The 12,499-nt window shown below is 38.8% G+C and overlaps 1 protein-coding gene across 3 annotated transcripts in view; it reads right to left on the bottom strand.

Moving 5' to 3' along the window:
- The window catches only part of ADAMTSL1 (ADAMTS like 1), a 464,565-nt gene extending 453,203 nt beyond the window's left edge, over nt 1–11,362 (bottom strand). For all 3 annotated transcript variants that reach the window (XM_068552874.1, XM_068552875.1, XM_068552876.1), the window contains exon 1: nt 11,038–11,362. In XM_068552874.1, the coding sequence (XP_068408975.1) occupies nt 11,038–11,100 (63 nt within the window). In that variant the 5' untranslated portion in view covers nt 11,101–11,362. The remainder of the gene's footprint in view (nt 1–11,037) is intronic.
- Nucleotides 11,363–12,499: the final 1,137 nt, after the last annotated feature.

Here is a 12,499-nt window from a genome sequence, read left to right as displayed (position 1 = left end):
CACTGCGCCACCAGGGAAGCCCTGTGTTATCTTTTTAAAACTTTGTTTAGAATCTGTGAGCATCCTCGGGGGCGGGGCTGTGTCTCGTTCATCTCTGTGTCCCAGGGAAATTGTCTGGCTTAGAGCAGGTCAGTCTAACAAAGTTTTTCACTGATATGAAGAATAAGGAGAGCAATAAGGTCCCTGGTTAGTTTTCCATAGAGCTAAATGTGTTTAGTTTCTCTTCTGAAATTATATACTTGAAACTTTGGGCTTATTCAAATAACCTGTCATTTCTTGAACCGCTGGTGAAACAAAATGGCATTGTTGGAACAAGAGTGAACCCTGCCTGTGTTCAAAGCTGCACTCCGCCACTACTAGCTGAGTAACCTAAAGCAAGTTATATAGTCTCTCTGTGTCTCAGTTTCCTCATCTGTAAAATGGGGAAAATAATTATAACTACTTCCTAGGGTTGTTAGGACAATTAGATAACTTAATATATGTAAAGTATATCTCACATTGAAGCAAGCACTCTCTATAGTATTAACTATTATTACTTCACTTATGAAACTTAGGTGATAGAACTTTATTTTATATGTCCTTACCTAATAAAATTAAAACATTAGAAACTTTGTCTTCCATACTCCCTGCCTACCTGCAAACACAATCTTATTTCTTTTTGAAATTTTAATGGTCTACGACATCCAAGGTCTGGGAACCACTTCTTTCAATTATCTAGAACTCTAAAACGGACATAAAGGACAGGGTTTGGGTCCCAGCACCACCAAACTGAAGTTAGCGAAGTTAGCAAATTTAGCAAACTACCAGGGGTAAGAATGCCTGCCTTGGATTAAGGCAGGTTAGGACTGGTCATAGGGACATGGCAGAGGTGTTGGAAAATCAGAACCCCTCCTAGCAGAGAACTGAGAACATGCTGACTGTTTGCCAGGTGATGCTCAAAGATTTCTAAAGGTCCTTCATACGAATGGTTTCCCCAGAGCAAGCTAAACCTTTTGAGGAAAAACCTACTGTAATTCGTGCTCTATATGCTGTTGACTGGTCTTTTATTCACTTGAATGAGGGGCTGGTGTAAAGGTTTCCCTGCTTGAGCATATTTCTAAGATGGAAAAGACAAGTGTTTATGTATCAAATAAACAGAGACCAAGTAATACACTCATTAAGCTTTGGTTTCAGTATGACTAAAAAAGAGGATTCCAGCAAAAAAAGAAAAAAAAAAAAAAAAAAAAAGGCATAGCTCAAAGAAGTGACCTTAAATATAAATCTTCAGAGTTTTAGAGTTTTTCTAACACATTCTTTCTGGAATCACTATAAATAATGAATTAATGTGTCTATTTCTTTAGGCAGAGATGCCCTTACATCAGCAATAGTTAAATATACAGTTTAAAGAAAACAATATCATGACAGCAACATAAAACCAATGGAACGTACTGGCCAATTAATTCCTGTCCTCCCCACTCCCGATCTCAAATCCTTTCTGATGTTACATGTAGAAAGACCCATCTTTAGAACCATGTCTGTTTTGTTCAACACAGTATACCCTGTACCCTGCACAGGGCCTGATATACAGCAGGCTCTCAATGAATATACTACTTTGCACTGGGGGATGGGAAGGAAGCTAACACTTCTTGGAGACCTACTATGTGCAAGGTCCCCCATGAAGTCTTTTTCACAAATACATCACCATTTTGTATTTCACATTCACACTGTTCATTGATATGGAAAGCAAGAGAAATGAAGCTTATTGATATGTTGTAGGTCTAGGGCAAGACATAAACTTTATAGACTTCGGTCCCCTCTTCTTGCCAGGTCACCCCAATGTTTATAAACCAACAATGATCCTCGAGTTTTAACTCAAGATGATTTTCCATCAGCTTCATTGCTTCCTCGGTTTCCACTTCATGTGACATTTCAACATTTCAACCTTTCTCTACCAAGGCCGGCTCGGCTGATTCTTATACAAAGGTCCTCAGGGGCCATACAGTATAACAGAAAGAGAATGAACTCCTTCTCAAAGGAGTATGGACTCAAAGGAAAGAGATCCAGATTCCAGGCTCTGGATCCTACCTACTAGGTGTTCCTGGCAAATATGTCTCCAATCTCTTTGCAAACATTTATATGTTAAATTCAATTACCTGTGAAATCAAAGGGCTAGAATAGGTGATAAATTCATTTATTCAAACAACAAACTTATATTGAACATTTTCTGTAAATCAAACTCTTTGTCTGGTGCTGGGGATATAAAGATATCTAAGACAAAATAAAACCAAAGTTCTGCCTTCAAAGAGATCCCAGTCAAATGAGGTCACATTTTATGCTACCTCAAAGATTCTTTTTAATTCGAAAACACAATAAATCTATGTCCTGGGAATCCAAATGTCAATTAAACTCACTCTGTAACAGTAATTTCAAAGCATGTTTGCTATCTTAGACCAGGTACAAGCCCCAAAGTAAAAGTGTATGGCACCTGGTCTGGATGACAAATGGTTATAATAACTGTAATAAAAAAACAGACTATTTCTAAAAAGCTTTCTTCTAAATCTCACTGCAGCACCTAAACAGTAGGAGTTCTTATTGTTTCCAACACCTTTTTTCATTTCTGGTTCTACTGATGAAGTACAATATTTGAACAATACTCTGGCAGACTTCAAATGGTAAAGTGGGCTGAGAAATCAGACACCCTACCATACTTTACTAAGGGAACAAAGTGAGGTATATTTATTTTATTGGACAGTTTGAATTTATTATAGGTTGCTCTAATTTCCTGTCTCATTTCTTTAGTGCTCTTGGAATTTATGTCAGGATGTCTTAGGTTATCACTCTCCTTCCCTCCATTGTCCTAACATTTATACCAACAGACTGAACTGACTTAGAGAAAGTCCCCAGACGAAAATTGAAGGGGAAAATACCCAAAAGTTTAGTTGGAGAAGGGCAGAACCTTTGGAAAAAAATCTGAAAAAGCAATGAAGATGAAAATGGAAACTCTGTGAAAGTTAATGTAGTGTAGAATTGGCGAACATACCACTTATTTCTTTAAACAAATAGAAGAAAGAACCCGCTTATGAGGTGCACCCAAATAATTCACAGGTGGTGAAACTATTAGAGTCCTGCAATTTCTTGCTTCAGAAGTGGACTAAGTCTCCAGTATTATAAATGGCGTATGCTCACATGCGTGACTTCTCTGCTATTCCCTTTCTCTGAACTATCCCCCCCTTCCATGCACAAGGCCTTTTGGGTTTTGTTGTAATTAACTTATTTTAATAAGAACTTTAGATAAAAATCTAGTGAGGTAGGGAGATGCAACCTACTATACTAATTGCACTTACAGAATTATAATTCCAAATGGAATATGCTTATTTTTTGCCTGGATTTTGGTTATTATAAAATAAGCACAATGGAGTAGAAACTACGTAAGACTGAAGTCTGCCATCATGATGCCCCAATGATAGTGGGCAGATGAAAACTCCCTAGATATTGGTTGCACACAGTTAATGATAATTCTCGCAATGATAAATATTTGCTTTGAGAAAAGTTTTTTCCCAAAGAATTTATCTTAACTAAGACGCTGTTATAGTGTGTTCTGCTGCACGAATTGATATTCTTAACTATAGAAATTGGAAAAAAATTTAATGTTTGAAGTCAAATACTGACTGATAATATCCATGAAGATAATACACTGATAATCTGTGGGAAGCCATAATTTACATTTACACATGGATGAGAGGATTAAACTGCCAGTGTCTAAGCAGGAGGGGAAAAGCAAAATGAGCCATCCTGTGGGGTAATTGAAAGTAATTACATACATCAAAAAACTATTCCCTACAGAAGAGTTTTTTGAAAATTAAAAAAAAAAAAAAACATTGACAACAGAATGTCCAACAACCTTCCAAGCTCCTCACTGCAAGGACTGTGCCTTAAATTATCTTCCATGGAGCTTGGCTCTGTGTTGGGTATACAGTTGGTGATAGATAAGTGATTTTCACATGAATGAAAGAAATCACTTGAAATTTTATAGTACTTTGAAGTTGACAAAACACTTCAACATCTAATGCTGCGTTTTCCTCTCAAGGTATCCTGGAGAGTTAGGAGAGATGGACAATCGTGCATGGATGAGGAAACAATAGCTTCAGCGAGTTATGTGACTGGGCCACGATCATAGGGCTGGAATCAGTGTTAGAGCCCAGATGGCCACACTCTAAAACCAGGGCTCTTTCCTGACACCTGGACACCTCCTAGAAAAATGTATCAAAGATGGTTGAGACTAGATATACTCAAGAAGTGTGTCTTACTTTATAAGTTTTGTGCGTGTGTGTGTGTGTGTGTGTGCGCGCACACGTGTATGAGTCTGTTCCCCTATCTGTCACTTGTTCACTCCTTTATTTTCTGACATCTCTGGCGCTGCATTGGTGTTGTGCCTCAGTTTCTGCTTCTTGGTATCCTTTTCAGACCTTTGGGTCTGTGTGGTTCTGTGCCCTTGGCCAGGTTGTGTGGTCCTGTTCTGCTCCATGGGATTCCAACTGTTTACCACAGCCTTGCCTTTTCCACCCCCCTTATTTTTTACTGCTCTACCCACTCCTGGATTTTGTTTGAAAAAAGGACTTGGACCCATTTTCCCATTTTTCCACATACCTGCAAGTACTTAGAGAACCCTAGGTATACAGTAAGTGGAAACCACAAAGACTAAACCACCATTAGGGTGACACGGCATGTCCTTATTTTAATTTTCTCGTATAATAAATGGAAAGTGGTATTGGTACTTACTTAAAAGCATTCATTTCATCTAAATGTGAAGCAATGTTATTTAAAAAGGTTTTCAGTACGACAAAGAACACCTTCCCGCAACTCTCAGTGTTTTAACACGAGGGTTTATTGCTTGCTCGTGGTTAAACGAATGTTCACAAATGTAATTCTGTGAGACTGGCTGGCATGGCGGTGTGGGGCTCTGCTCATTCAGGGATGAGGCCTTCCATTTGTTGGCTTGACTATTTTCTAGAGTCTTGAAGTTCTTTACTGGATTCTCTGCATCCAGCAGGTGTATAAAGAGAGAGTTCTTGTTTACTTGGAGGATTATGTGGGAGATGTCAGGCCTAGAAGTGCCATATATCACTTCTAACGACATTCCATTGACCAGAACTCAATCATACTGCACCAACTAATTACAGAGAAAACTGCGAAATAAAGTTTATCTTTGTGCCCAGTAGTAAAAAGAAATGAATTTTTGGTGAATCCACAACATTATCTCTGCTATAATGAGAAACTTTCCAATTTTATAAAACTGTGGCTAATATAAGTATCATTTTCTTCCTGAGGACAAATTTTGTAAAAGGAAAAAATACTTGAGAATTAAATGGATTTAAAAAAAGATATGAAACATGCAAAATTCATTCTAATTAACAATGGCAAAAAGGATCGTCATTCAATTGTTTTTCATTGTGTGGAGAGGAAGAAAAACAGAATATGTACCTTCTCTTTTGAATGTATTAGGCTTATTGATTTGGTCTTACTAAAACCAGAATTGGTGAAATGCTTCGCATGTGAAATGGATGTTCACACGTTCGCCTTGCTACTTGTGCTTTACCCTTTTCTTATATTTTCTTACCAAGTCATTCATATTCATCCATTTATTCATTCATTCGACAACATTTACTGAGACCAGGCATTCTGATAAAGGTAGGAGAAACAAGTCACTCCCTCTTCTGTCACCCACAACCTTGTTGACTAGACAGAAACCTAAGTACAGTATGAGAAATAAATACAAGGAAGCACAAGAACTAGAAGAAATTACATTTAAAAATATTGTCAAGAATACAGTGAATTATGTACGCCTCTGACAAACAATTACTGAATACTGACTGTACACTGGTGGAATTTAGGGTGGGGCAGTCAAACAAAAATTACGGTTTTTCTTCAAATAAAGTTTACAATAGTGGCTGAGATAAGATATACTTCTATGACCGGAAGAGAGACTATTAACAAGTATAGGAAACTATTCAAACTGATTTATAAATACTGAGCTTCTGGAAATACAACAAACAAAAAGCCAGAGGTCACTGTTGTCTGCAGACTACTACCATTGGGACATCTAGACACAGCCAGAAAACGTCTAACTGCCCTACATGCTGGGTGCTCTCAGTTAGCAAAGTCCCTGGGAGAAGAAACCAGAAGAGTTAAGCTTTATTCAATGTAGTTTTTAATCTTGAAGTTCAGGAATTGGGGAGATTTAGTCATTTATTTTTGAGCTCATGGAAAGAAGGGGTTGATAGCAACAGCATACCCAGTTAGCAGGCAGGTTCCCCACCCAGCTGTGCTGGCCTATTTCATTTAGGATCCTTTCGGACTTACATCACCTCTGCTATGCCAGTCCTAAGCCGCTCGTGAGCCAGTCCTGCCAATCAAGCCAAAATTCAACCACATGGTATGGCTTTTATGATGCAGACAGAAGATGACATGAACTTGTCTCATTCTGGTGAAAACACAAAGTTTGAAGCCAGCTCTCTAGATGAAGAAAATTAGTAAAAACAGCAAGACTCTCAAACTTGATTTAGACACATTTTCCTGTGATTATCTCAACATGCTTCACCAGTAGGTTATTCATGATGAGTCAAGGAATGCTCTCACTCAAGAAGAGACTATGGTCCTCCCGCTACAAAGAGGTCACTTCTGGGTCACTCTACTCAGGAGACCACAAGAAACAGTAGAATATGCACAAGGAGGGAAGGGTAGAATGAAACTTACATAATTAGACCTGGAACCTAAAATAGACAAATTAAAAGCAGAGCTGTCTCTTGACCAAAAAAACGAGATATATATATGAAGTCAGAAAACCCCGAACATGTGGAGAATTAGAGAATCATGTGAGTCTCTTTACATCCTTTGCTTTCTGAATTTAGTTCACAAATAGTTATGATGCCTGTATATATAACACATTCTACCGGGTACTGGGGGAAATGCAGAAATTCACAGGACTCTGTATTTTTTCCTGAATGAGTTTAAAATTATATTTTGATTAAGCCATAATAAAGGGGAGAACCAAAATACCAAACCATGTTTCATGCAAACATAAACCCTGTGCAAAATGTACCAACAAACTGGGTTAAAAAAGGAGTAGCAAGGACGGGGGTTAACCACACTTCGCTGATTAAAATTGCACATTGTTATAAAGATATAAGAATGAACTCTGTGCACTCCTAAGTTTGAATAATAGCCTACCATGTGGTCTGCTAGAGATTTGCTTTCCATTTTATTCATACATATTGGTAAAGGGGAACCAACATGTATTAACACTCCTATAAATGCACAAATACATTTATTTATTCATTCTTTCTTTCAAAAGTCTTTAATATATCCACAGAGTCTTTCAAGGAAAAACTTGCTTGGTGTAACAGGATTCTTTTGTAGTTCACTAGTGACCACTATTGGACATACTTCCCTCAACTTATATGAAGCCATAGAACTGGTTCACATGAAAATAATAACGGGGGCCAGAAAGTCATCCTGAAACAGACTGAAATGCTAAAAACAGGAGAAAACAAAAATGTAGCTGACCATGTCTAGACAAAAAACGTCACAAACACATGAAGTTAAATAATGTTTAAAGAAATGCCTCACTACGTTCTCCAGGTTTACATGAAATATCCTTAAGCTTGACTTAAAGACAACGTAGGCATAAGAGTAAGAAATAGATGTAAACAGTTATAGAGAGGTGTTTGTGCATGCACAGGGACAGACACACACACACACTTATTGGAGCAGGCCACAGTCTGCTGTAAGTAAGGAATTTAACATTCATTCCACAAGCTAATGGTGCTTCTCGCCATCCAAGATAGATCCACTTAGATAATAGTGGAGGAGAGTGCCAGAGCGACCAAAGGGAATGGGCTATTGTGTTTGACTAGTTTCCATGTATAAATTAGTGCAGAGAAGAAAAAGAAATTCAACAGAAAAACACATGTACTTTATTATAATTCTGAGTGTTACCCTTGCAACTGCCACAATAGCAGGCGAAACAGCTTAAAACCACTTAAAAGAAACAAAAAGCAAATGCAGATTTGATTAAATGCTTTTCTGACAAGAAGTGATTTGACTTCAATTTGGATGGACACATATGTCAATGGCCGGTCATGGTTTTTGCCACATTCCTTTTGAGCTAAACAATTGGGACAAAGGAGGGAGAAGGGAAAAGGGGAGCAGGGTGGGGAGATGGGGAAGGTTGGGTTATGTGGCTTACTTTGACCTGAATATCAGAATAAAATCTCTTGCTCAGCACTACTGTCCTACTGTGTCCAGAGTAAAAAAAGAAGTCTATGATGTTTGAGCTTTGCATGAAAATGTGGGTGGTGACCAAAAATAGATATAAAAGACACAGGGACTTCATTGTCTCAGGAATAATGCTCCAGTGGGAAAGGGTCTTGGTAAAACTGAGGGTGAACAGCATACAATATTTGTATACACTCAAGAACCAAGTCATGATACAGACGATTCTGCTATCAGTGATATGAAGGCTGTTTTGAAGTAGAAACTGGGCTTTGCCACTAAACAAACAGGTTGTTTTCCAAGTAAGTAAAAAAAGGAATCTTTAAAAATTGCTTAAATTAATTCTAAGAGTAGACAGACTCTTATAATGCATAAAACAATTATAGGAAAAACAAGCCACCCAGTTCAATTTCCTGATCCAGACAAAAGGTTGAGCTGAAAATGTCACACTTCTGGTTCTAAGTCAACTACTGATCAGGCTAGAGGTCACTTTCTCTTGGGCCAATAATTTACTTTTGGCTCAAAAGCTAAATGGGACAGTGAATGAGCAAGTGTGACAAGTGCCCTTAATGTTGCACACATCTTTATTGGCCAAGATGAGGCAAAAAGCCTAAATACCTCCAACAAAGACTACAGACCAACCTGTGTCAATGCTTCCATCACGGCTAAACATTTTACAACCACAGTACAAAGCAAACAAGTTATTTTCTCTCCATTATTTCACCTTTGAGTTCAAATATAAGCTTATTTCCTTATCTGTAGAATGGGTTTAAAGATGCCTTATTTGCAAGGTTATCGTGAGGATTCACTGTAATGCTTTTCAAACAACTGGTCTCGTGTTTGGCACATTCAGACACACAATACATGGCAGGTACTACTAACGCTGTTATTACTCTGCACAGGGATGTATCTTGGCACTCACCGGGCAGTTCTTTCTTTCCTAGCCTAACTCTCAGAATCCAAATTCATTTAAATACAGGTATAAAGCAAACCTGGGTCTTATTTCCTTTTATCCTCAGAATACAATTATTGTAATTTAAACAAAATGTTTTATGTTTCAAATCGGAAATAAGCAAACACTCCTTTTTATCCATATAAGCGTCATTACATGTTCAAACACATATATGAATATTCAAGATATCAAAGAGAAATATAATGCAATTTACCAAGTGGGTAGCAAAACAATCTATTCCTGAATGGGCAAGTTTTTCCAAAGTATAATGAGATCATACTTCTTTATGAAGATACCAAAAAAGTACTGTGTGCTGGTAATTTGCTTCATGAGGTAATTAAATGCGAAAATAACCCCTGCTTTTAAAAAAATACAAAGAGGGAAAGACGAGGCAAACCAATGGCGTGTATATAAGTAACACGTCCCATATGGAAAAAATGAGACACCTTTCATAAATTGCTTGCCCCGCTAGTCATAAAGCACACCTAAACGTTCTGCTTTTTATATTCTTCAGAACAGCTAAAAATGTACAGTCCATTCATGCCTAAAGTTCAGTTTGCATTTAAATTTCTATGAGAACTTGAAAATATACTTCTATATATACAGCTTTTGCAATGCAGCATTATGACTTACTTGGCTACAATGATGCAAATCAGAAGTGGAATTGTTAACATATTTAATCACTCTCTGATGATGAGCCTTCCTGGAGTTTTAAAATTTGTGCTTAAATAACTTGCTCCCCTTCTTCAAAATGATAGTGCAGATCAAATTTGTCAGGGTCTAATCAGAACAAACATCCCTTCATCTTCGACAAATCAATGCAACCTATACATGCATTGCATTTTTCCCTTTTTCCCTTCTTGCCTGGTTACCTTCTGAGGAAGGGCTGGCTCTCCATAAATGCGACAGGGAGAGCTACAAGCACGTTTGTTTGGACTCAGTGTGTGCAAATTCTGGAATCAAACCTGCAGATGAGGTTTACGAAGCTGCCTGCCCAGAACACTCTGGTTTTAAAAAAATGTGCATTGCTATTAATATTTTGAGTGTAGATTTTTTTTGGACAGTAAAGGTTCATTTTCTGCCCATAAAACCAAGTATGAGTCACAACGGAACATTTACTTCGAGTCAAAAATGCAGTGTGTGCTGACGTTCCAGAGCAGAGCATCTTATCACTGTGACTGTGGAAAGAAGCTGCACAAAAAGTCAGCATTTTCTTCTTCTTCAAAAGCAGATCTGAGATCAAAGACCATAATCCTCAATTCATAAATACTAGCATTAACTTGTATCCGCAGATGACTTGCCGTAATTATGAACTATAATCTGGGTTGGCCACAGAGAGGCTTTCATTCCCTCTTTTACCTGTTTCCCTAGCACATGTGCACAGAGGAAGGAGGACTCATAAAAGGTAGTGGGGGAAAGCCCCTCACAGCCCATCCTTCAAAAATATTCCAGGAACACTTCAGTGAGTGAGTTTGATTTCAGGACATCTGTTACCTAAATTCCAAGCATGCACACCACCGTTTATACAGCCCTCAGCTCACAAACTCCATGCAGTATGTCCCGAAGTTCATGTCTCCGTATGTCTCAGTATTCCTAGTTACCTCTAACTAATCCCACAAAGTCTTGCAGACTTTATTTTGCTTAGGAAGTTAGGGTTAAAATTCTGCAAGAAGCTTTTTTTTTTTTTTTTTTAAATCATGTAAATTATTTTACCTGGCGTTTGAAGAGAAAGATATACACAGGCACCCACACTCACATACACACACGTACACACCACCACAACAGCACCCAGACTAAATGGCCATAGCGATGTATTGAAATGAAAAGGCATTTACCAGGAGCAGGAAAGCCAGAAAGAGGAGCGGTGTGCCAGGAGTTGCCCGACGGCAGCATTCCATGCTTGGATCCTTGCCGGAATCCGAATCGGACACTGAATAAGCTGCTAAGTGCTCCTCTGCCTGCTGTCACATCCAGTACTGGTGCTAACACTCCGGTCCTGCCTATCAGCTTCCATCAGCCCCGCTCACATTTCCTGACTGAGGGGTGGGTGGGTGGGTGGATGGGTGGGGGGTAAGCTGAATGGAATCTCTCTCGGAGCCGGCAGCCAGCCAATCAGGCTCCTGCTAATCAGACATGCTGAATAACAAAGCCAGGGGGACAGAGAAAGTGTAACAGTGTGAGCGAGAAAGGGAGGAAAGGACGAAAAAGAAACGAGAGCGGAGGAGCGCGCAGCAGAACCAGAAGAGAAATGCAAACGATGCAGAATTGCAAAAGATGAAGCAGAGCCCTGTGCGGTTAACTAACCTGGTTAGTTCTTTGTGAGATACATTTCTATTTGCCGTTTGCTTGTGCTGGTGCCTGTTGCTTTGTAAAGTACAGTAGCTCCCTGTGACTCTGTATTGTTCCATTCAGGAGAGAAACTTAATCCCTGTCAATATATAACATATGCCATAAAGGGAAAGAATCACAGACAAAAACTGACTTAATGTGCCCTTTAAACGTGTTCTGTACAACTGCTTTATGCCTCTTCCATAAAGTTCCTCTTTATTTTCCCCCTTCACTTAGAAAAGGGAGACTGTATAAAATTCTGAAAGTTCCTCACTAAGCCTAAATAGAGGCATAAGTTACTTTGTGTAGTAATGACTTGATTTGAAGGAGAAGAAAAAAAGCAGGTTGCTTCTTTGTAAAGTGACAATTTAAAATAGCCCAGGTTTACTAAAGCTCAAGGCACAATTAGAAACTTAGATCCCCTGTTTAAAAAGAAGCCCTTAGCAAAGACTCTTGAGATGTATGGGGCTGAAATTCGGGGTTGAGGAACAGCCTGGTCTTGACACAGTGCCAACTCTCAACTATCGGCTTTAGCAGAAGGAGGGAAAGAAAGGGTGAATTAAATCCTCAGTTAATCCCTAAACCTTTTAACCAGCAGTTTCAGCCTCCTCCTTATCCACGTCCTTTATCAGAGCTGCTATAATATAGCAGAAAAGGCTGGAGGGAGTTTTACCTCCTTTTCCTTCTACTGTTGCAAGAGGTTGGACGAGGAGATGACCGTCCCCATCCAGTCCAGCCCTGGAGGAAGTACTGATGACCAGCGAAATGATGACGGGGCCAGGCCAGCAACAGCAAAGAGAAGGTCAGGAAGCTTCTGAGTCTGGTTAAACCACCAGCAAGCAAGATTGAATTCTAATAGAGGGGGATTTTATTATAGTTTTAGAAAAGCATCAAGTGTCAAACAAGGATGCCTTTCACCTTATCTGTTAAGGAAATCATTGAATTTTTGAAAGAATGAAATAGCAAACT

Source organism: Eschrichtius robustus, chromosome 10, assembly GCF_028021215.1.
Source record: "Eschrichtius robustus isolate mEscRob2 chromosome 10, mEscRob2.pri, whole genome shotgun sequence".
Lineage (NCBI taxonomy): Eukaryota > Metazoa > Chordata > Mammalia > Artiodactyla > Eschrichtiidae > Eschrichtius > Eschrichtius robustus.
This window is presented reverse-complemented; position numbering and strand designations above follow the sequence as displayed.